Source organism: Monodon monoceros, unplaced genomic scaffold, assembly GCF_005190385.1.
Source record: "Monodon monoceros isolate NGI ecotype Baffin Bay Population unplaced genomic scaffold, NGI_Narwhal_1 Super_Scaffold_18, whole genome shotgun sequence".
Taxonomy (NCBI): Eukaryota; Metazoa; Chordata; class Mammalia; order Artiodactyla; family Monodontidae; genus Monodon; species Monodon monoceros.
This window is the reverse complement of record NW_021703774.1, coordinates 123,451,384-123,476,255: the sequence shown is the minus strand read 5'-3', so window position 1 is coordinate 123,476,255 and position 24,872 is coordinate 123,451,384. Positions and strand designations below refer to the sequence as shown.

Sequence of the window (24,872 nt, the reverse complement as noted above, 5' to 3'; positions counted from 1 at the left end):
TTGTCAAGCAATAAATTTTTGCAGTTAGTAATTAGTACTGATTTTACTCATTAAACTCATAGTTTTCTGTTAAAAGTAGCCTTTATCAAGTGAAAGTGAAAATAGCTGGTGAAAGAGTGAAAGATTGAGTAGCTGGTTAATGGGGTTTGGATTCTGCAGTGCCAATTCTTATTCCTAATGTTACCTTTGAAAAATGAGGTAGACTCAAAAAATCTCAGTCCTCACCTTTAAAACAGGAGAGCTAATCATATTTGCTCTTTAGACAGCTAGAGAAACTTAAAGGCTGAAAGCTGACTCTAGTCTTGTGTCATGCTGCCAAACATCAATAGAACACGGTAAAAACACACTTTGATAAACTAAACAAATGATACTCTGAGTCCTAAAACTCTTTTCCAATGGAAATTATTCAGTTAATCGAAAAAAACTTTTAAATGCAATAGCACATTCTTCTGAATCTCTGGTTTTAATGCTTTACATGGAATTTTTAATTTTATCTATTTGTTTTCCAGGAATTACAAATATAAACTGCTCTGGACGCATCTGGGTAGAACCAGCCACAATTTTTAAGATGGGTATGAATATCTCTATATATTGCCAAGCAGCAATTAAGAACTGCCAACCAAGGAAACTTTATTTTTATAAAAATGGCATCAAAGAAAGATTTCAAATCACAAGAATTAATAAAACAACGGCTTGCCTTTGGTATAACAACTTTCAGGAGCCACAAGCCTTTATGTACTGTACTGCTGAATGTCCTGGATATTTTCAAGAGACACTGATATGTGGAAAAGACATTTCTTCTGGATGTAAGTGTTGAGGTGCATTCAAAATCCAAATGAAAGTTAGGCTAACAATTAACTGGTAATTACCAATCTTGTCTAAAAATAGAGGCAAATTAATATAGTTCACTTCTTGTATTAGTTTAATGTAGGAGTTGCAAATTCAAATGTCTCCAGGGGCCAGGCTGGTGAAATGTGTGAGTTAAGGAGGCTGGTGGGATCCGTGCAGAGAGGAAAGCACAGAGATGGTCTACTGGGCTCAGCCACTGCCCAGCTTCAGCATCTATGAGGGTCCAGTATCCCTAGATCTTTGGACACTTCAAAAGAAGACAGAAGTGTAAATTTTCAATGTGAACTCTACAAACTTTAAATGTTTGTATGCCAATGCATTCAAAAAATAATTTTTCAACACTAGTCTGGCCAAACACAGCATATGTGCAGGGCAGCATCCTCAGATTTTCACTGTTGCTCTTCTCATCTGGTTTTTACTTAACATTGTTATCCAAACTATTCAATAATATCAACCTTGAAGCAGATCCCATTGAAAAATTTTGAGGCTAAGATTTAGGAAGGAGAAAAACATTTGCAACATTAGCTTTGTGTCCCTGCTATACTTCTTACCATCTGTGTGACCTTGGGCAAGTTGCTTAACTAGTCTGAGCCTCAATTCCATGTCTGTAAAATGAGGCTAATTATATTGGCTATGGTAAGCATCAAATTTCAATAATTCATTTGAAAGCATATTATACACTTTAAACTACAACATTAATGTGCCTAAACCCTCTTAAATGCATCCTTTTGATAAAACATGGGGAGATTCTGATACAATTCCCTGCACCTAATGTCACTCCCCTAATTGTGAATAATTGTGTTTGTTATTAAAATTATTAAGAAAAAAATTAATTAAGTTAATTTTTTAAATATTTGGTAAGTTCAATTTGTGTTCATGGTATTCTGAAGGTGTTTAAGTTACTACAGTAATATGGGCTGGCTTGTATAATTATACACTTAACTCTTGGTTCTACTATTATGAAGGAAAAATCAGTAAGTTCAGCACGGTTTTAACCCAGAGGTTCATTCCCTACAGCATCTGGGCCCATTTTCAGTGAAAGATAGAGGGCTTTGGGTCTTTGTCATGCTCCCTTTCTCCATACTTTTGAGAATCAGATCTGAGTTCTTCCTCATCTCCAGTCCTCAGCTAGACAGAGCAAGCCCACCTGGCCGCCTCCACCTGCTCCTTGAGGGGATGTCTGAGAAGCAAGAGGTTTCCTTGTTCTCAAGTAAGGCTATCGTCCTGCTGGGCTCCTGATCTCTGTGATTTTCAAGAGAGAAGAGCCATGGGAAGTGGTAGAGGTCAACGAAGGAAGAAAATTAGTAGGTTTTGGAGTCAAAGAAAAAATTTATGCCTTAAAGTAATACTAACATGCTAAACTTGTCCTAAATTGTAGGAATTGAAACCACAAGTAGACATCTTATCTGATGTCTAAGGACTTCTTAGCTTGTCCACATCCTCAGGAAACAGAAATAACCCTTCATGCTTAAATACTTTCCTATTTATTCTTTGGGGGTGTGGTGGGGTGTTGAGAGAATATTTCTTTAGAGGGCAAATGAGTAACTTTCACAGTTGTGTGGAAAGGTTAGTTTTTAATTAAAGCCAGAGTAAGGAAGGAGGCAAAAGAAGTACGCCTCCTTCCCTCTGTTGCAGTTTGGGTGACAGGTTATTGCCAACCGCTCTCCCTGTGTTGCCTGAGGCCCTCTGCCCTCAAACACAACCACCAGGCGATGTTTAGGGCCAGGAAATGGCCTTTTCTCCCCTTCTAGGACAACATATTAGAAGCACTTATACTTTTTGCTGATGGCTGCTTAGAAAGAACATCATCCTTTCCACTTATTTACTTTGTGAGTTGGAACTTCTTACATAGACCTCTGGTTATGAGCGTGAAACTGTAACTGCCATGTAAGGGTGTACTCAAACCCCTGGATTCAAGAACCCCTGTGTTCTCAAGGCTCTGCACTCTTAGCAAACAGAACTTTCTATTTAAGTAGGTCAAGCAAAGGTTTTTGAGGGGTTTTGTGGTATTCTAGAAATCACATTGCTTTCACTGGATCACTTTGATTACAGGATATTCATCCTGTGAGCTTTATTGTGTCAACTTATCATCACTGTTCTGAACAAAATGATTATGTGTATTTTTTTAAACTGGAGACAAATCATAAAAGACAAAGAGAAGATAAATGAGTTGTTGCTGTTCCTAAAAAGATATCTAAACATATTAAAAAGGTTCTGTACCTTAATGTGTAATTTGTGAAATACAAACTATTATTATCACAGTTTTCATTTTTAGCCATAATCTTAAAAACTTCCTAGATTCTTATCTGTGATTAAATGCATGCATATTATGAAAAGTATTCTATTAGAGTCACACCATTCACGGGATAAAATACTATAAGATGTCTTTATTCATTTAAAAACACCAGATTAAACTATTCATGAAAGTCATATATCCACATAATCATTTATTTAAAAGTTTAAATATCTTTGACTTAAATTTTAACCATCTTTGATCTCTACTTGTCATCAGTGCCTAGAAGGCACTGAATATTCGTCTTTAACATTGCTACTAAGTCTCATTAGTGACACAATAGGCTGGTCTGCGTGCTCCTTAGGTAAGGAATTATGGAGTGATCTTTGCCAGAAGTATTGACTTTCTTTTAATTTTAAATTCTTCTCATTGTCATTTTATTAATCAAGCCCATCAAGTCATGAAATAAACTTTACTAAGTGGTTGGTATGCGCCAAAAATGTGTTAAACGATAGAAATTCAGAGAAGAGGGGATCACAGACAGTGCCTTCAAGAAGCTCTCAGTAGAAAATGATACTTGGCTAAACTTTGAATTAACAAGAAATCTGGCCTGTGAATAGTGAGGGACCCAATGGTAGGGGAGAGGTGCAATTAGTAGGAGAGAGCAGAGTGTTTTCTGCTATCTGGCTGTACAGAAGGTTTTTATCCATAGACATTTAATAACCTGGCAATGAGATCTAAAAACAATTCGGTCTTATTCTTATAACCATATTCACATTCCCTTCTTTACATAGCTTCACATTAACAAATAGTGTGTATATTTGCATGTGTGTATATAATCTATTTGATCTTTTGCAAAGTTAATTAGTTACCAGACACTTCAGAGAGAATGCTGTGGCATAACATAGCCCAAAAGACTGACAGCTGTCTTTTAGGATGGCCAAATCAGTGATACTCTGTCTGAAACCAGAGGGAAAAAATAACTTCAGCACAGATCACTGAGGGACCCCAACTCAATCAATATCCAAAATTATTTAAATTTATGTTTCCACTGCTACCTCCTTCAAGGCTCAAAGAAAACTTAAAAGATTTCTTTTATCCTACTTGGAGTCCAGTTTCTCCCCATTGTAACTTGATACTACAACTACACATTTTAGTGTGTTCTTACTGTTTGAAAACACGTTTTTTTTTGTTTTTTTTTCTGAGAACGCCAAGTTAAAGTTTTATTTTTATTTAACATCTTTATCGGAGTATAATTGCTTTACAATGGTGTGTTAGTTTCTGTTTTATAACAAAGTAAATCAGCTATACATATATCCCCATATCTCCTCGAAAATATGTTTTTTAATTGTAAAATCAAATTGCATTCATGTAGAAAGTTTTTAAAATTTTGGACTAACAAAAAAGAAATACTTATCATTTCTATAATCCCATAATCTCATTACTAACAGACTCCCTCTTTAATAATTTGGAATATGCCTTTCAAGTTTCAGTATTTTTCTCTCTCTCCCCTTCTCTATCTCTCTGTTTGTCTCTCAAATGAGACTACTATACTATACTATTTTTTTCACCTTATCATATGGCCGGTACTTACTTAATTAAACATATTTCTAGTGCCTTCCAAAGGCCATATACTTAAACTGTCTTCTATAACTTTGTTTTTGGATGTATTTTAGGAGTGCATTTTGGGTTGTTAAGGTGGTCTCCAATTCTTTCATTATTAGGAACAACACTTTAAGAGGCAAACCCTTTTTAGCCAAATATTTTTGTATATCTATGAACATTTTAATATGGTTGCATTCCTAGATTTAAAATTGCTGGGTCGCAAGATATTACTCCCACTTTTAAAGATTGTGATATGTAAAGTGCTCTCCATAAAGGTTGTATCAATTTGCATTCCCACCAGCAGTGTGTTAGAGGATTTCCCTGAGTTCATTCCAATACTGTGGATTAACATTTTTCAAAATCCTTGCCAATTTGATAGCTCTAAATGACATCTATTATTGGTTTAATTTGCAATGAGGATAAATTTTTCATATATTTATTTCTTCTTTTATAAGTAGTATTCTTGGTAGATGATTTACAGGTGAAGTGCAAGAACATACTTGTATTTAAGATAAAGCTTTGGGTATAACTTCAGGTGCATAAATGTCTGCATTTTTATTCTTTCTGAGCCCCCATCCTTTCCTTTTTTTTTTAATGGGAAAGAATTATCATTTTCTTTTTTTTTTTCCTTTTTTTTTGGGTGCACAGTGAGGCATGTGGGATCTTAGCTCCCCGAGCAGGGATCAAACCCACGCCCCCTGAAGTGCAAGTGTGGAGTCTTAACCACTGGACTGCCAGGGAAATCCCTCTTGTCATTTTTTGAGTAGTCAAGTTTCCCAGGCAGTATTGCAAATGTAGGCACAAGCTGAGAGAGCCACACCTGAAAAGTGAGCATATGCTACACACTCAGTATTTCCATACTTCTTTTTTTATCTTGATTCTTGGTAATTTATTATTGGATGATGCATCTGAAATTCCAGATGCAGTTCTACAGTTGCTGGGGTTTCACAGGCTTCAGAGGCTCCAAGGGCTCAAACAATGTCATTAGAACTCTCTCATCTTTTCTCATTTCTTGGGTTTTGTTTTCCCCTGTGTTGGCTTCATTCTTAAATAGACTGTTTCACTATGACAGCAAAATGGCCATCAACAACTCACAGCTCACATGTTACTCAGAGATAGCAGTTTCAGTGGGGGAGAAGCACCTCTTTTACAATGGCTCCAGAAGAAGATCCTTGGATAACTCTGATTGGTTCATCTTGAGTCATGTGTTCATTCCCAAGGGAAATACTCTGATTAGTTAGCCTAGGTCAAGGGTACACTTCTGTGTGATTGACAGCCCTTGGCATAGGGGTGGAGGTTGGGAGTGAGGGAGATGTCAATTCTCAAAGGGAAAGATGGTAGCAGACAAAAACTAACAATATTCCCCATAACAGGGCCACTCGGAGAAAGAGTTGAGGGCATGGGAGAAGGGAAAAAGAGAGAGAAACTAGAAATAGAATTCTATGAATGCCAAAAATTTTTAATCTTTTTTTATTGTAGTAAAATGTACCATTTTAACTATTCTTAAGTGCACAGTTCTGTGGCGTTAAGCATATTGTACATTCACATCACTGTGTAACCATCACCACCATCCATTCCCAGAACTTTTTTCATCTTGCAAACCCAAAACTCTGTACCCATTGAACAACAACTCCCCATCTCCCCCATCTCCCCAGACACCATCATTCTACTTTCAGTCTCTGTGTGTTTGACTGTTCTAGATACCTCCTATAAGTGGAATCATATAGTGTTTGCACTTCCATGTCTGGCTTATTTTATTTAGCGTAATGTCCTCAAGGTTCATCAATGTTGTAGCATGTCAGAATTCCCTTTCTTTTAAAGGCTCAGTAATACTCCATTGTATGTATGAACACCAAACTTTTAAAGTGGGTAGTGGAATAGGTGCTGGAGAAGTAGATAGTTGCCAGAGCAGAAGAAAAACACCATGGAGAACCCTTTCACAAGAGCCAAAAGGCAGAGAGGTTTCAATGTGGGAGTGACCAAAATAGCAAATGCTGCAGAGGTCAAGCTCAATGATGACTTCACAGAAATCATGGGATTTGTGGATTAGAAAGTCACGATGACCTTAACAACAGTGGTTCTGGTGGAATTGCAGGTCTGAATCTTGATTGTTTGGGGTTCAAGAGTAAATGGGGGTTGAGGAAAAAGACCAGTATAATGGACTTAAAAAAAAAAAAAAGCTATTATGAAAAGGAGAAAGATACGTTGGCAGCTGAGGGGAGACAATTTGGAGAGGAATTTTCTTTTTGGATGGGAGGAACTTGATCACCTTAGTATCCCAAAGGAGGGGAGAATATAGTAAAATATATGGAGGAAAGCAGCAATGTTTGAGGGCAAAGTGGGTTGCAAGGTGAGCTGGTAGGGATGGAATGGGGGAGGTGCTGTGTACCAATTGGCCTGGTTTTCCAAATAAAATGGAAAGTTTATCAAGTAACTATAAAAAACTTTATGTTTCTATGCTCCTAAGTGATATATTTTGTTGCAGATCCACCAGATGTCCCTGACAAAGTAACCTGTGTCATTTATGAATATTCAGGCAACATGACTTGTACCTGGAACCCTGGGAAGCCCACCTACATAGACACCAAGTATGTGGTGTACGTGCAGAGGTAGGTTCCCTCCTAACAGTCTAACCTGAGCGATTCCACTCCAGTCCAGCCCATGCTGTGCCTCCAGCAGAGATCCAAGAAATCAACTTTAAATATTAAATGCATCCTTTTTATCACCAACTCCCTAATAATGATCAAGGAAGCTACCAAAACGCTTTTCAGGCCATTAATATTTTCACTCTGTGGGACAATGTGTTCCATAATCTTTCTACTCTTTTTACTCATTGGAGGTAATTGGGGCCAAGGGCCTAATGGGATACAGCACAGCACAATTTTAAAAGGATCTTTGCTCAAATCCCAGCTCCATCCTCCTTCTAGGGTTTAGGTAATTTTAATCTCTCCAAATTGCCATTTCTTTATCTTTAAAATGGTTTTAAAAATAAAACCTAATGCACAGGGTAATTTTAATTATTTAAGTGGAATTTGGCTTTTTAAGTGTGTATCACTGTGCCAGGTCCATAGTCAGCACTACATTCATGGAAACTGTTAGTTATTAATAATGACCCCCAAATCTTAAATTTGGTGTCTGTGTAGGCTGACCATCTTCCCTGGTTTGCCTGAGACTAAGGGAGCTATCAGGACACAGGACTTTCAATTTTAAAACTGAAAGTAATAATTGAATGAAAGTAATAATTTTCTAATTGGAGTTGAGGAGGGCTTTGTGGAAATGCTCTTTGGTTACGTTCTAACAATAACCAGACTTCAGGAGCCAGACAACCATGCAGCCAAAATCTCTTAAGTTTTATGCTTAAGGACAAATAATTGATCATAAGAGTTATATTACTTCATACTAAATTAAATTGGGAGAAATGTATCTTTAGTTTCTGCTATTCAGAAACTGCAAAATAGGAAAAGGTTGATGTGAAAAAAATCTTTTCCTTCTTGAATGTACATAGTTCAAATGTTTCACTGTTAGAGCAGTTCCTCAGAGCTACTGAGGCTGTCTCCTGGGCTATAGTCCTCAGTTTGCCTTGAATAAAACTCTCTTCTATCCCTTAAAAAAAAAATGTTTCACTGTTACATCTAAACTATATCCACATATGTCAGTCTGTGTTGGACTCCTTTGCTAGTGTTAAAGATGGAAATAATACCATTAATTTGGGGGGAAAAATTGTGGGCAAACTGGGCTACATTGGTCACCCTATCCTTGTTTTGTTTCATTTATTTTTTTTTTAAAAGAATGTCTTTAGTTTTGTACAATTGATCCTTGAAAAACGCAGGGGTTGGGGTGCTGACCCCTTTGTGTAACTTCGTGTAACTTTTGACTCTCCCCAAACTTAGCTACTAATAGTCAACTAATAGTTGACCAGAAACCTTACTGATAACATAAACAGTTGATTGACATATTTTGTATGTTATATGTATTATATACTGTATTCTTACAATAAAGTAAGCTAGAGAAAAGAATATGTTATTAAGAAAATCATAAGGAAGAGAAAATACGTTTATAATACTGTACTGTATTTCTTGATACTGTAAGTTAATGTTGTCTGTTTACAAGATTAATCATCTCTTACTACTGATATCAAAAATGAAAAGATCATGTGAAAAAGAAATTCATGTTTATTTACAGGTGTCACAATTCATGCATTGATAGGGAAGAAGCAGCAATATGATTGCTTTATAATAGCCTAGCCTATACACTAATGAATGAATCATTATAAATTTTTTATGGCATACAATATTGCAGTCATATTCATAATACAGCATTGGAAACTTTGTTACATTTTTTAAAAAACCACTTACCTGTGATGATAGGCTGATACGCAGTTTCTCTGATTAGGAAAAACAGGCGTACTATATGGTAATGTAATTCTTTGTAAGCAAAGTTATAGAACAGTAAGAAAGTAACACATCATTAATTTTATATTAAATATCACTTTATGCCTATGTAAGGATAGACAAGTATCTACTAACATCTACAAATATTTTATGCATTTATGACATACCTAAGTTTTTCTTAATTTTTTGATATCTCTATGCAGTTCATCTGTGAGTTTTTTCAAATTGTCGCAAATCTCCTAAAATTTTTCCAATATATTTATTGAAAATAAACCACCTATAAGTGGACCTGCACAGTTCAAACCCATGTTGTTCAAGGGTCAACTGTATTTGAAGTACACGTTTTCTCTAGTGATTCTCAAAAGTTTCACAAACTACTTTTTCTTTTATACTTAAATATATATATATATATATATTTATTGGACTCCTACTGTTTGCCAAGCACTGGGCCAAAAGCTTTATATGTGCTACCTCATTTAATCCCCTATACAACCTTGTGTGGTACATATGATTATTTTTCCGATTTTTGTAGACAGGTGACTGAGGCTTAGCTAGGTTAGGTGATGCATCCAGGGCCACGCAGCTATGAGAGGGAAAGGTGGGATTTGAATCTGGGGTGACCTGACTGCTTTCTTCCTAGTTTAGTCTTTTCTGCTGAAGTGGTGTGGGAACCCAGATCACAGGGTATATTTGAGAGATGCTCTCCAGGTCTCATCATTATGGGAAAGAATAACCTTCCAATCTTACTCTCTCTCTCCAATCTGTTAGGTACTCAGAATAACTTTGATTAAGTGAAACATAAAAAGTAACACCTCTGTGTTCAAGACATTTTGGGTAAAAACTAGACAGATTTTATGAATACATTGCTAAGCCTGGGGTTACTGGCTACATGTCATGGGCAAGAAGCTCACATCTTTCACTAAGTAGCGGTATGGTCAGGTAGCAAAGGGATGATGGAAACACTGAGATCAGTGACGGGTTGTGTTGTCAAATATATAATATACTAAACACTGCGCTCCATACTTCATGTGCCTTACATCTTCAATCCTCAGCTTAACCTTGAGCAGTAACTATTAGAATTGTCCCCTTTACAGAGCTTATGTTACTTCCCCTTAGACATAAGGGAGCCAGAATTCTAACAGGTGTCCAAGACTTAACCAATCCTCCTTGCCTCTGGGATAAAGTAGTCCCCTCGAGATGAAAAGAGTCCATGAGGACAAGAATCTCATTGCAAAGGCAACTTTAGGAATGTGAAAATGAGGGCAATATGGGAGCAAACACCACAGTTTAAGCTCAAAGAAAAGTTAGATAGTGCCAGATTGACAGAGAATGCCTAGGTTTTGCTATCTCCTGCAACTTATACTATCTCATGGACTCACTGATCTTGATTAGTTGGTTAATTCTTTTTCTTTTAATATAACAGCTTTACGAGTATAATTCACATACCATACAATTCACCTTATTTAAAGTGTACAATTCAATGATTTTAGTATATTCAAAGAGTTGTACAACCATCACCACAATATTAGCACGTTTTCTTCATGCCAGAAAGAAACCCCATCTTCATTAGCAGTTACTCCCCATCTCCCCCCAACCCTCCCAGCCCTAGGCATCCTCTGTGCATTTGCCTACTCGGGACATCTTATATAAAAGGAATTATACAATTTGTGGTCTTTCATGACTAGCTTCTTTCACTTAGTGTAAGGTTTTCAAGGTTCATCCACGGTGTAGCATGTATCAGTACTTCATTCCTTTTTATGGCTGACTAAAGTTCCATTATTGTATGAATATATCACATGTATCCATTCATTAGTTGATGGACATTTGGGTGGTTTCCATTTTGGGGGCTACTATGGATAATGCTCTACTAACATTCATGTACAAAATTATGTATAGACATATGTTTTCATTTCGCTTGAGCATATATTGATACTTAGGAATAGAATTGCTAGGTCATATGGTAACTCAGTTTAAACTTCTGAGGAACTGCCATACTGCTTTTTTTAATTGAAGTATAGTTGATTTACAATATTATGTTAGTTTCAGGTGTACAACATAATGATTCAATATTGTTATAGGTCATATTCCCTTTAAAGTTATTGCAAAATAATGGCTGTGTTTCCCAGTGCTGTACAATATATTTTTGTTCCTTATTTATTTTATAAATAATAGTTTGTATCTCCTAATCTCATACACCTATCTTGCCCCCACACACACACTAGTAACCACTAGTTTGTTTTCTATATCTGTGAGTCTGTTTCTGTTTTGTTACATACATCTGTTTTATTTTTTAGATTCCACATATAAGTGATAACAGAGTATTTGTCTTTCTCTGTCTGACTTATTTCACTAAGCATAATACTCTCTAGGCCCATCCATGTTGTTACAAATGGCATAGTTTCATTCTTTTTTGTGTCTGAGTAATATTCCATTGTATATATATATATATATATATATATACCACATCTTCTTTGTCCATTCATCTGTTGATGGATACTTAGGTTGCTTCCATATCTTGGCTATTGTAAATAATGCTGTTATGAACATTGGGATGCATGTCTCTTTTTGAATTAGTGTTTTCATTTTCTTCCAATATATACTCAGCAGTGGAATTGATGGATCATATGGTAGTTCTATTTTTAGTTTTTTGAGGAACCTCCATACTATTCTCCATAGTGGCCGCACCAATTTTCAATCCCATCAACAGTGTACTAGAGTTTCCTTTTCTCCACATCCCTGCCAACATTTGTTATTTGTAGACTTTTGATAATAACCATTCTGACACGTGTGAGGTGGTATCTCATTGTTTTGTCCTGTTTTGTTTTGGCCATGCCGCACATCTTGTGGGATCTTAGTTCCCCGACAGGGACTGAACCCAGGCCCTTGGCAATGAGAGCGCATAGTCCTAACAACTGGACCGCCAGGGCCCCTCTCATTGTTGTTTTAATTTGCATTTCTCTAATGATCAGCAATGTTGAGCATCTTTTCATGTGCCTGTTGGCTACCCCTAATTTCCTATTTAGTATCATAAAAATGTTCTCCTAATATTTTATAAGATTATTATATATCTCTTTTAAAAGCTATTAATGCATTAACAATTATATCTGTCTAAATTATTTACACGTGGTTTTTGAGGGACACATCTTCTTTATCAAGTGAGGAATACTTGCAGTAGTTATGAATACTGAAATTGTTCTCAGTACTCAAAAAGTCACTTTGGAAATCTTAAGAATAGATTTATTAAAGAGCAAACTGTCAGAAATATCCATTGGAAAGAGTACAGGCTTTAGAATTTTATGTTTGAATTCCAGTTCTGAGGCTTATCATTTAGATGTCTTTTACGGTACAAATATCTGAAAACCCAAGTGCAGTGACTTAAACAGACAAGGCCATAGTGGTAGGTAGTACGGAGCTAGCATGTTAATTCAATGATACCCCAAGGAACCAGGCTCTTTCCACTTTTCTCCTCCGCAGCCTTTAGTGTGTTGGCCTTAATCCTCAGATGCTACACAACCAGGCTTCTCATCCAAGTTTCAGGAAGGAAAGAGGTGAAGGGAAAAGGATATTCTCCCATGGAATTCCACTTGCATCTCATTGGCCAGAGTTGAGTTACATGTCTACTCTGTCAGGATGGCAACCTCAGAGAGGGGTGTTATGGGTGGAGTTCAGTACTGTCATCTAATAGTATCTGCCACAATTGCTAGCTGAGGGATCTTGGTAAATTTGTTTAGCTTTGCTAAGCCTCAGCCTCCTAAGAAATGAGTATAAGTAATACCATACTGAGTGTTATAAAACTTACAAGAAAGCAAATTATAAGAAAAGGCTCACAAATAGGAAATGCTTAGAAACTGACAAAAAGGTGATGTTAGAATATTAGAACATTAGGGTGAAACTCAAGGCTGGCTCTCTAGACTTGTCTGATTTGTTCCAAAATCAAAACCTGACTGATCTGGGAGACAAGATTAATGTAAAGCCATAAGAAATGATCACTTACAGGATATTATAAACAATAACTTTATTTACATTATTTTCAAGTAACAGTAATTTTGGACAGATGACTATCTAGAAAGATTGTTAAATGTGCTCTAATAAGACTAATTTTCTAACTGTTGTACATATGTCAGTAGTAAAGTCACTCATTTATTCAAACTAGAAATGTAAACCCAATGTGGGCAAGAATTTTTGTTTGTTTTGTTCATTGCTATATTGCTTGAGCCCAGGATGAGGCCTGGCGCATAGTAAGCGCTCAATAAACACTCGTTGAGTGATTATTCTGATAACTAGAAATAAACATTTCCTGCATCCTCCCTTCACAATCTAGTTAACTAATAATACTACAAGGTCCTATATATTAAAAAAACTTTTCTTACTGTCTTTTCTGAAACCAAGAGCAAATTATAGCCAAACTCAGGCAAACCTAACCCAAATTCTGACTTGACTGAGTCCAGATTAATGGAATTTTATCATTTTTTTAAAAACTTTATCATAGGTTATCATAAAAGATGTGAAGGGTTACCATAAAAACAAATGTTCTCCTCTAGCAAATTCAAAGAATGAGCTCCTATAAGCACAGACAAATTGGAAAAGAAAATAAACATCTGTTTGTCTTACAATTAATTAAAAATGCACCCACGAGTTGAGAAAAATTAGAGAAATCCATTTTTTTCTAACTTATGGTTAAGAAGGCCTGTCCCCCTAGGAAAAAGGTGAGTTATAATGAATTTTGTGGTTGAAGTGGTATCAGATTTAAAAAGCCTTTTCTAGATCCTGGGTTCTCAGGGTATTTTCCACTTGGGCAGATAGGTAGAGATCAGCATTTGCAAGGTTTCACTTCCAACTCATGTGGTTCCGTTTTCCAGTAAAATCACATATAGAGAGAGGCATTTCACCTCAGCCCACCCACTTGTTTCCACAGTGGCAGAAAGATGGCATTCCCTCTATGGCAGCATAGGGGCCATCAGGGCCTCTGTCTGGTGTTGGATTGAAGTTGTAAAGTAGAGGAATTGTGTCTGTGTTGCTGCTTTCTCCCCAGAACCTTTGTGGTGACCCCACCAGCAGAGCTGCATGTCCATTCACATACACTCCTCAACCCCTTTGTATTTTGCTATGTACCAGTGGGTGGTGATAGAAAAAAAAATGAATCTCTGCTAATAAATATCTACTTACTGTTGTCCCATTACGCTCAACAGCTTCATGTAAATACGTTCTTTCTTTACCTTGGATACTCTTGCAATGTCTGGCACAGTACCTTGTTGAATGAAAATAAATAACTTGTTGAATGAAAATAAGTGCATGATGGCCCTTCATTCTATTTTATTCAAGTCAATTTAACAAATATTTATTTAGTATTTCATGTCTTCTTGGAACTATGTTAAATGCTAGAAAAAATTTTAAAATACGCAACATGTCAGTGCATGACAAGTTTATAAACTGTTTAGAACAGCACCAATGGTAGAATTTTCAGGTACTATGAAAGACCAATAGGGTCTTTTAATTTTTTTTTTTTGTTTTAGATATTGTATAATTCTTATTATGTAACTGCTACACTTCCACTTTTATTTATTTATTTATTTATCTTTTGGCTGTGTTGGGTCTTCGTTTCTGTGTGAGGGCTTTCTCCAGCTGTGGTGAGCGGGGGCCACTCTTCATTGCGGTGCGCGGGCCTCTTACGGTCGCGGCCTCTCCCGTTCCGGAGCACAGGCTCCAGACGCGCAGGCTCAGTAGTTGTGGCTCACAGGCCCAGTTGCTCCGCGACATGTGGGATCTTCCCAGACCAGGGCTCGAACCCGTGTTCCCTGCATTGGCAGGCAGATTCTTAACCACTGTGCCACCAGGGAAGCCCAGGGTCTTGTAGTTTTAATGAGACCCCTAAAAACAACTGCCTACTCTTCCAGTTCATAAGGCCTGCTTGTTTTTGCCACATCTTCCTCTCCATATGCATATTCATTATAACCAGAGTTCTTAGATATAATTCCAAATATATTTGAGGCTGTGATGTTATATTTCTACTGAGTTCAATAACCAGTTCATATGTTAAAATCCATCTCCTCACCGATTCTGCACCAGTGCTTGGAGAGCTAATTGTGGCTGGGAACAAACACAAACTTACTGACTGATATTACTTTATATTCATGACCACTCACCACACCTGGACCCAGGTAGCCACCCAGTAGTCCTACTACACTTCACTGGTCAAGTCACTCCCCCACTAACCGGGTAATTATTTCATTACTCTTTCTTTCATCTCTGGTCTCTAACATCTTCTCCCCTTCCTCACTCTATTGATGACCTGCTTTCTATTTCACTGAGAAAATAGGAGTAATGAGAAATACCACAGCCTCCCTCATCTGCTGACACACTGACATCTGTACCCACATACTTGGTCTTCCCTTCTAGTATGGTGGATGAACTACCATTGCCCTGATGCCAGCTCTCCACTGTGTACTAGATCTTACCCTGCCTGCCTACTAGAGGACATTGCTCCAACAATACTCCTTTCTTCTGTATCATCACCTTTTTTATCTTTACTGGATCTCCTCATCAGCTTTCAAAGATGCTGTAGCATCTGCTCTCTTGAAAATACAACCCTCCCTTGGTCCTTGCCTTCCACTGATCTATTTCTCTGCTCCTTCTACGGCAAACTCCTCAAAAGAGTTGTTTGTACTTTCTGCCTCTACTTCCTCTCTTTTCATCGTCTCTTTAATCTAGTCAAGTTTTTGCCCTTCACCTCCAGGTCTTAGCAGTGTCACTAATGACTTCCCCATTGCCAGATGCAATGGTTTATTCTCAGTCCCCACCCTCCTTATCAGGAGGATTTACCATCAGGAACATTTAACTTAGCTTTTTACTTCCTTCTTTTGGCTTCCAGGACAGCACTCCCTTTTGGTTCTCCTCCTACCTTCCTGTATGCTTTTTCTCAGTTCCCCTTTATTCCAGTAAAGTAATGGTGACCCAGAGCTCTATCCTAGGACCTCTTATTATCTCTATCTACATTCATTACCTAAAAGATCTCACCCAAATTTATGGTGTAAAACTCCCTAATCTATATCTCCAGTCCAGATATCTCTCCTGCAATGCAGCCATCATTTATCTAACATCTTACTCAGTATTTCCTCTTAGATGTCCAAAACGTATTTTCAAGCTAACACTTTCAAAACCAAATACCCAGTTTCCTTTCCCCAGACTCGCATTCCCTATCTCAGTAAGTGGTAACACCATCCTTTGCAGTATTCAGGTTAAAATCATTGGAGTCCTCCTGGATTCCTCTCTAACACGCCCCCCATTCAACTGATCAGCAAAACCTACTGGATATGTCTTTAAAAAACTGACTTCTCACTGCCTGGTCCAAGCCATATCATCTCTCACCTGCATTAGTAAACTGGTGCTCTACCCTTCACCTTTGCCCTGCTACAGTCTATTATTCACAAGTAGTCAGAGTAATCCTTTTCACATGCACATCAGATGTCACTCCTCTGCTCAAAATCTCCCATTTCACTCAGAGATCAAAGGCAGCATCCTTCCATGGCCTTATGTGACCTTACAATGCCTTCTAAATCTCCCACTCCTCTAGGACTCTCTGATATCATCTCATCCCTTTCCATCCCTCAGTCTACCAAGCCTCAATGACCTCCTTACTGTTCTTGAACAGGACAGGCAAGGTCCTGCCTCAGGGCCTTTGCATATCACCTAGAATGCTCCAAAGAGCCACAAGACCTGATTCTTTACTGCTCTAGTGTTACCTTCTCAGATGCTCAGATCTTCCCAATCTCCCTAAAAAAAAAAAAAAAAAAATACCCCCACACCTACTCCTAGCGTTTCCTAACCTCCTTCTTTTCTCTTCTGAATGTTTATCACCACAAGACATATTATATATGCATTTGTTTCCACCAGAATGTGTGCTCCACAAAGGTTGGGACTTTACCTGTTTTGTTCACTGTGGTAGCCCCAGTGACTAAAGTAGTGCTTGGAACATAGTGGGTGTTAAATAAATATTTTTTGAATGAATGATTAAATTAAAAAGTACTGTTCACCATTATCACCACAAATCAGCAGTGTTTATTAAAAATCTATTAACTACAACTAGGATTAGGTGCAATGGAAACTTCAGAAAAATATAAATCATGCTGACTCCTTCAACAAATAATCTGTTATGTATTAGTTAGCACAAGAAAAAAAGAAATAGAAGTAAGAAATTTAAAAAACTTTGTAACAGGGCTTCCCTGCTGGCGCAGTGGTTGAGAGTCCTCCTGCCGATGCAGGGGACACGGGTTCGTGCCCCGGTCCGAGAGGATCCCACGTTCTGTGGAGCGGCTGGGCCTGTGACCCATGGCCGCTGAGCCTGCGCATCCAGATCCTGTGCTCCGCAACGGGAGAGGCCACAACAGTGAGAGGCCCGCGACCGCAAGAAAAAAAAAAGAAAAAAAAGAAACAAACAAAAAAAACCTTTGTAACATACAGTTGTATGCAAAAATTGTCCTAAAGTATATAGTCAGTCATTACAATTAGATTCTTCATCTAAAATAGTGCTTTGTGGTCTAGGTGCTGATATGAGGGGTAGACTTTAAAAGAAGAATTAAATTGCCTAGTAGCTATGGTTAATGTCGGTTTGAGAATACATTTCCATTTTGACTTGTGGTCTCAATATGTGTGATAAAAGAATTAGCCACAAACCAATTAGCAACATGTATGTGGTTTTCTCTAACTGGAAAATATTCAAAGATGCCCTACTTACTACTTACACATAGTTGCCATTCTCTTATTTTCACATTTGAATACTTATTTACCATGAAGTTAGCATTCCTTATTACAAAGCCCTTGCATGGAACCCCTGTGCAATGCTCCTTCTCAGAGGGAGCTCATTTACTTCAAGCCATGTCCACAGCTGCCCTTCCCAAAGAGGTACAGTAGGCATAGTACCCAGGGCTAGCCATACTTTCAGGAGTCTACAGGATGTTTAATTGCATTTAAAATCACAGGAAAAAATGAACCATTAGGTCAAAGAAAATAGTTTAATATGTGATATTAATATAGTTGCTTTTATATCAGCAGTTGTGAAACATAATCTATATGAATATGTGTGTGTGTGTGTGTGTGTGTGTGTATATATATATATAAACATAAACATACCTACACACATATAAACTTTTTTATGTTAATGGGAGAAGGGGTCTATGAAGGCAAAAGTGCTTAGGGCCCATGAAAGTCATACTGTGGCCCTGGATGGTCTTGACTTTGTTTTAAAAAATTCTAAAAGTGAAACCAATTCTGATTCACTTTTAAGTAAAAGGTTGCCTTCTGAAAGCTAGCTAAAAAGATAGCATCAAAAAAATTGAGGAATAATTCATTCAAACCAACATAACTGGTGATCATAATCTTTTTTTTTAAGTTTAGAGACAGAAGAAGAGCAAGAGTATCTCACTTCAAGTTATGTTAACATCTCCACTGATTCATTGCAAGGTGGCAAGAAGTATTTGGTTTGGGTCCAAGCTTCAAATGTACTGGGCACAGAGAAGTCAAAACAAGTGCAAATTCACCTGGACGATATAGGTAAAGAAAAAGAAATTCTGTAATGGCTTTACGAATAAACAACTAATTTGTTCTGACCTAATCAAATGAAGTTGAGATTTGAAAAGAGTTTCCCTAAAGTTCCTGAAGATCATGATACAGACAACAAGAATTACCCATAAGTCACTGCCTGAGACAAGCCAAAGATAAGTAAGGCTGCCATTGTGTTGTATATTCTTCCAGTCTTATTTCTACATGGGGTATGTCTTTTCACAATATTTACTGAGAACTTCTTATGTTTAACCATTGTTCTAAGGGCTAGGGAGAATGAGATAGACAAGGAAGATACTTCCTGTCCTAAATATCTTGCAATCTACCAGGGAAGAGGGAAAGAAATAAGGATTATAATAAAGTGTGATGAGTCTTATGTTGTGAGAAGTACAGCATACTAAAGCATTCTACTGTATATGCTATTTTGGAAGTTATGTTTTTGTTTGATTTTGTTTGAAAAGTTCTGCAAAAAACAGAAAATTGTGGAGAATTATGTAGACATCTCTATGTACACCAGCCAGATTCAACAAAAGTTAACATTTTTTGCTTCAGGTATTTTAGAACTTGCCTTTAAAAAATAATAATATAGAATACATATTTCTATTAATTTAATCTATAATCTTATTTTTAATTAATATCTTTAATTAGTCCCTTATTATTGTTCTCAATTTTTCGCCATCATAAACTACACTGCCATGGACAAACTTTTGGCTGAATTTTTGCATAGTAGTTGTTTTTTTCCTTAAGATAACTTCCAAAAAGTGATTGCCCTTGAGCCTTTTACAACTATATCGTAGTCCTAAAGCCAGAGTACAGCCAAAGAGCACCAAGTGTGAATCACCTTCTCTCTGGAGATCCTAGTGCCAATTATTCTTGTTTTTATTATTAAAGATGATTTCAGTAGCTAACATTTATGGCACACTTTCTTCAGTGCTAACTGCTTTTACATACATTATGTTATTTAACCCTCACAACTGTCCTGTTTTGTAGAAGAGATTATAATTTACACATGAGGAAACCAAGGCTAGGTGGCATTAGAAGTTGAGTTTGCAGAGCTAGGAAGCCTCTAGTTCTAGTATCCTCAACTCCTATCCTCAGTCTTTATTTAAAGCACACTGCAAAATGTGCAGTTATTTATTTTAATAGAAAGACAACTTTCCTGCTGATTAATGTTCTAGGGGATGTGACACCTCTTGGGGCACAACACGGGTATCCTTTGGGGACTACTGGGGTCTTTTATTGGAACTAATATTTCAACATCTCAACTAAACTGAACTATCTCAACTAATAAGATTGGTTTAAAAATCTGTCCTTATGCTATGAATATTGGCTTTGAAAACAAACACTGCTGACTATGGTGGTGAATAGTAACTCCATTGTACTGTATATTCTTGGACTTATAGTTCTCCACATTTTTGTAAGTTTACATTTTGAGGTAGGATATAGCCATAACTTGCCCTTATCTTAAAACAGGTTCCCCTCAATGGATTAATGATGTTTAAAGGCTATTGTGTTCAGTATCATTTTGGCAGTATCATTTTTAGGAACTAGATTATTACTATTAGTCTTACTGCTATTATTACCATTGTTATCTTATTATGATCTTAGTGTCATTGCATCCATTTATTGAACACCTATAGTGTTCCAGACAATTAACATGCAAATCACATTTAATTCTGAAAACAATCATGCATGGTACCACTGTGCCCATTTTACAGACGAAGAAAGAGATAAAATAATTTGCTCAAAGCACATAGCTAGGAAGGAGGAGAGCCAGATGTCATCTCAGACTTGCCGACTTGCTGTAGTTAACCAGCACCCCACCTCCCATAAAGGGAAAAATCTCATCTGTCTGTCACCTCCAAATCTGCTTTTCACACTGAACCAGGGAGCCTCTTGTTTAGAGTTACTCCACCTCCTTCTCTTCCTCCTTTCTCAGTATCCCCAAATGCACTCTTAGAAACTCAGGTTGAAAAGCACAGGTTGACAGTGTAGGAGGCTACTCCCAACAGAGCCCCTAGGTTATTAACGGATGAACTATATTCATTTGTGGCCCTTTAAGGATGAGACATTGCAAGTTAGATATATGAACTGTTCTATGAAACTGAAGACAGGGAACTCTCCTGGGAGCAATTTCCACATAACGGCTATGGGGTTGGTCTTTAATTAAGTTAGGAAGATATGCTGAAAGGCAGGGCTGAATTAAGAGTGCAGTAACACTGCCAAAATGACATGTGAGAGGAATGCTTAAACTTCTCTTATAGAGAAATAAGTTTCAATACGGAAAATGCAGTGCCTTCCGGCTGCCATTTTGAACATTAGTTCTCCCCACTGAATAATTATAAGTAAATACATGCTGTTAGAAAGACACCAAAGAACTACAATATGGTTCTTTATTTCAATATAAGTGGAAACTAAAGATATGGCATCTACGATGGAATTGACGGTTTTTTTAAAAAATGTAAGATCTAATGGGAATGTATGAAACCAAAGCAATGAGAGCAAAAATTCAACATTCTGAGTCTTGTGTAACAAACTAATGTTCAAGTACATATTACATAACATGTTTTTATTTGAAAAATATAAGCTCATTCAAACCTAAACCGTCAGATCTCTATTGCACCTATCTGCTCTGTGCTAAGACTCTATCTTAAACCCAACTTACGTTTCTCATAGGACTAAGCAGACTTTTGCTTCCTCCCCAGAATATCTCTTTCTGCAAAAGGGTCTCGGAATGCTTGTGTTGTTACGTCTGTGGCAGGTCACACTCAGAGGTGGGAGACAGGAGGGGGTAGGTAATTTGTAGCCTTGAGGGTGCTTAAATGGTCCCAAGTGGTTTCAGAGCCCTGGAGATCCACTTCCCTGACTCTAGAAATCTCTGAATTCTGATTCTCATTACAAGAAGCTTAAACTAGCAAAAGGAAACCACCTATGGAATTCAGATGATAAAACTTCAGTATGGTAAGCTCTTTAATTAGATTAATCCTGCTACTACTACTTATGTTCTATACTGGGTTTAGCCCAAGGATTTTATTTTAGGTCAGTGCTACTAGAAAGCAAATCTTTAATTTTTATATTTTTCTACAAATCATATATCTGTGCACATAATTTTAGATAATATTATTCACTGAAAATAAAACAAATTTCCCCAAGAATACTTTATAAACTTAGAATAAACAAAAAGGAAACTAAGTCATAGAGAATATTAAGCTGTAATAATGGCCTCTAAAAACACACATACAGGTCCTTGAGTTCTTTGTTAAGTAATACATCTAACAAAGCTATAGGCTCTCACTGCTCTACTATGCGTATAGGAGAAACGGGAAATGCCCATGATTTTATCCTGTTCAGACAGAACGAATTTACAAGAATGTACACAGTTCAGAAATACAGAGCTTCCAGTTACACCATTACACCTAGTACAAAAAATAACTAGTAAGATAACCAGTCAGTTTCCTTTTGAAAATCATAATCACAGAACACAGCAATAATCTGTAAAGTCTAAGAGTCTTGTGAGACTCCTTGTTCAAATCATACTTTCAAGTACAGATTTATTTTAATAGATAACAAAAGTTAGCAACAAATATAAATATTCATACAAGTTTCCCTATGACACAAGAGAACAAAAATATTATTGTGAACGATCTTAATTTTACATCTTACCAAATTAGATTCTCTGAACTAAATTTAGGATGCAAAACATCATTTCTCCCTAAACGGATGCGGGAAAGAAGAGATATCTTCTTTACCTCCTTTTTACATTCTTTTGTTAATAGGCCAGGCTTCAGAATTTCATTAGTTTGGAATACAGGGGAGTATGAGGTGGGAAAGGACAAGACAGAGCTCCATTTAACAGATATGGAGAATGGGTGGAACAGAATTTTACTTAAGAACAGCAGTTTTCTCCTACATAATAGATTAGAAAACAAGAAAAATTTCATGTTAATTAGATCATGAGATTTTTTTTTTTTGGTACTTTGCGTTTTAACATTCTAAATATTGATGAAAAAATATTGATTTCTCCCTAGGCAAGTTTTAAGCTGCTGGATTTCTGTTTTTGTTTTTCTTTAGTGATACCTTCTGCATCCATTATTTCCAGGGCTGAGGATATAAATACTACAGTGCCCAAAACCATAATCCACTGGAATAGTCAAACATCAATTGAAAAGGTTTCCTGTGAAATGAGATACAAGGCTACAACAAACCAAACTTGGAACGTAAGCTAACTTTCACTATTCTTTTGCATGTAAGTGAGTGAAAGAAAAGCCAGCCAATAGTCAGTGACCACAGTGGATGTATAATGATCTGTTTTACATGTTTTTATCTGATTGTTCATGTAATATTCAAACCACTCTACTTTTAATAATGATGCTTCCAAATAGAGAGGTGTTTCCTGAAAAGGTCTCTTGCCTTTTGTAAACTGCTAAACAGACAAATGTCCAACTAGGACGGATTCATCTCTTTAGCTCCTTGTAATTCACTGTCTCTTAGGGTGAAATTTATATCAGTGATTATGAATATAAAATGTAAGTATTCTATGCTGAAATTTAACAGCCACCCAGGGAAATAAAATCTGTTCAAAGAACTTCAGATTTATGGGTGTCTCTTTTTAAATGAAAAATGTGCAATCCAAAATGTAAAATTTGTTACTATATTAGTCTTAGATGAGCATAAGGTAAAAAGTGAATGTCTAGGCAAACTAATCATCCTTAAATAACAATGGTAAGTTAGTAAGCGTCTTAGGAGAGGCATAGGTACAAGGTTCATTAATAAAATCGCATCACATGACAGCACCTGTGAACATTATAATAAAAACTCACTAATTTGAACTACAGGGTAACACTAGCCTGGCTGAAGAAAAAGTACCAATTTTAGTGTATTTGAAAACAAATGCCATTTTATTATTTTTAAGTACAATAAACTGGCATTTAGTCAAAATAATTAAGGAATGGAGTTTATGGCTTTGCTTAATTAATAGTTACATGTCATGTATGAATTTACCAGTTTTCAGAGAGTTAAGTGAAATGATATGTATTTATTCTCTGGTGATTAGCATGGCTCCAAAGTTTTCATCATTCTGAACATGAACGATATTGGCTTTGCTAGAACAATATGTTTAAAGAGTGTCAAGAAAATGAGGGTAAAACTATACTGATTTCATGACATACTCTAAAGACTGCTCTTTAAAAAGAAATCCCGGATGCCAAGTTGTTTATTTACCCTTGTTAATGTACATGAGAAATGTGATCTTTTAGTTGTTTAGATTACACTTGGATGCAAGTCCATGTTCTGCAACATTTGGTCAGTAACCAAATGAAGATCCTGCTGGACTCGTTGACTAAATAACTGTGGCATTTGTGTGCACAGCAACCCCATGCTTGAAGCCTAGGACGAGCAAGATTAAAAACTTCACAGCCAATCTTTTGCCTACGTGGAATTTAGGTAAATTTGAAAACAACCCAAATGAAACTCTCATCCTAGATTCTGAGTGGATGAGGCTTTACTCTAATAAGACACCTGGGTAGTGTCAGGGTCATAGGATGATATTGAGAAGACGAAATTTCTTTATTTGGCATAATAAGCTATAAGAATGTTTAGAAAATAGAAAGGAGTTACAGTATCAGTATCCATGAATAGATTTTCAGAAACCAACTGTTTTCCTGTTGAAATTCTTGTTCTCTGCTCCCCTTGGTGGTGCTACCTATGCCACTGTGAGACTTGGTAACTCAGAGGTAAATCTGAGTTCCCTTTTCAAAACCTTCTCTTTATCAGAAGCAGGCAAATGGAGGAGCTGAAAGAATATTTGTTACCTCATTTCATCTTCATCACAATCTTTTATGATAGGTAGTATCAGCTCCATCATCGAAATGAGGACATAGGGCTTGAAAAGAGCTTAAGCCAGGTTCTCCAAGCTTACAGAGTTAGTAACTTAGTGCCTCTTACAGACCCTACATCACTTTGGGTACCCCAAAAATGTTGGGAAAATGAAGGAACCAGTTTCAATTCAATATGTGTATCCTAACCCTTTTACCATGATTCCTCCAAATGTAATTACTCACACAGATGACCCAAGTCCAGTTGGTAACAGCCAGAATGATGCTTTGTTTTTTACAGTTGTTACCCGTCAGTTTCATCTGGATCATGCATAAAATGTTGTCTTTACCTCCTTGTAAGGAGATAGAAAGCGAGAGTCATAAAGATTGGGCAGACACAAAGGACTACGGATTTGTTCTTCCACC

At 36.8% G+C, this 24,872-nt stretch overlaps 1 protein-coding gene across 1 annotated transcript in view; it reads left to right on the top strand.

Moving 5' to 3' along the window:
• The window catches only part of IL23R (interleukin 23 receptor), a 54,280-nt gene that overhangs the window by 3,656 nt on the left and 25,752 nt on the right, over window positions 1-24,872 (top strand). Inside the window, exons 3-6 of the mRNA XM_029229068.1 lie at window positions 510-806; window positions 7,173-7,296; window positions 18,464-18,624; window positions 22,705-22,850. Coding sequence (XP_029084901.1) covers window positions 510-806; window positions 7,173-7,296; window positions 18,464-18,624; window positions 22,705-22,850 — 728 coding nt within the window. The remainder of the gene's footprint in view (window positions 1-509; window positions 807-7,172; window positions 7,297-18,463; window positions 18,625-22,704; window positions 22,851-24,872) is intronic.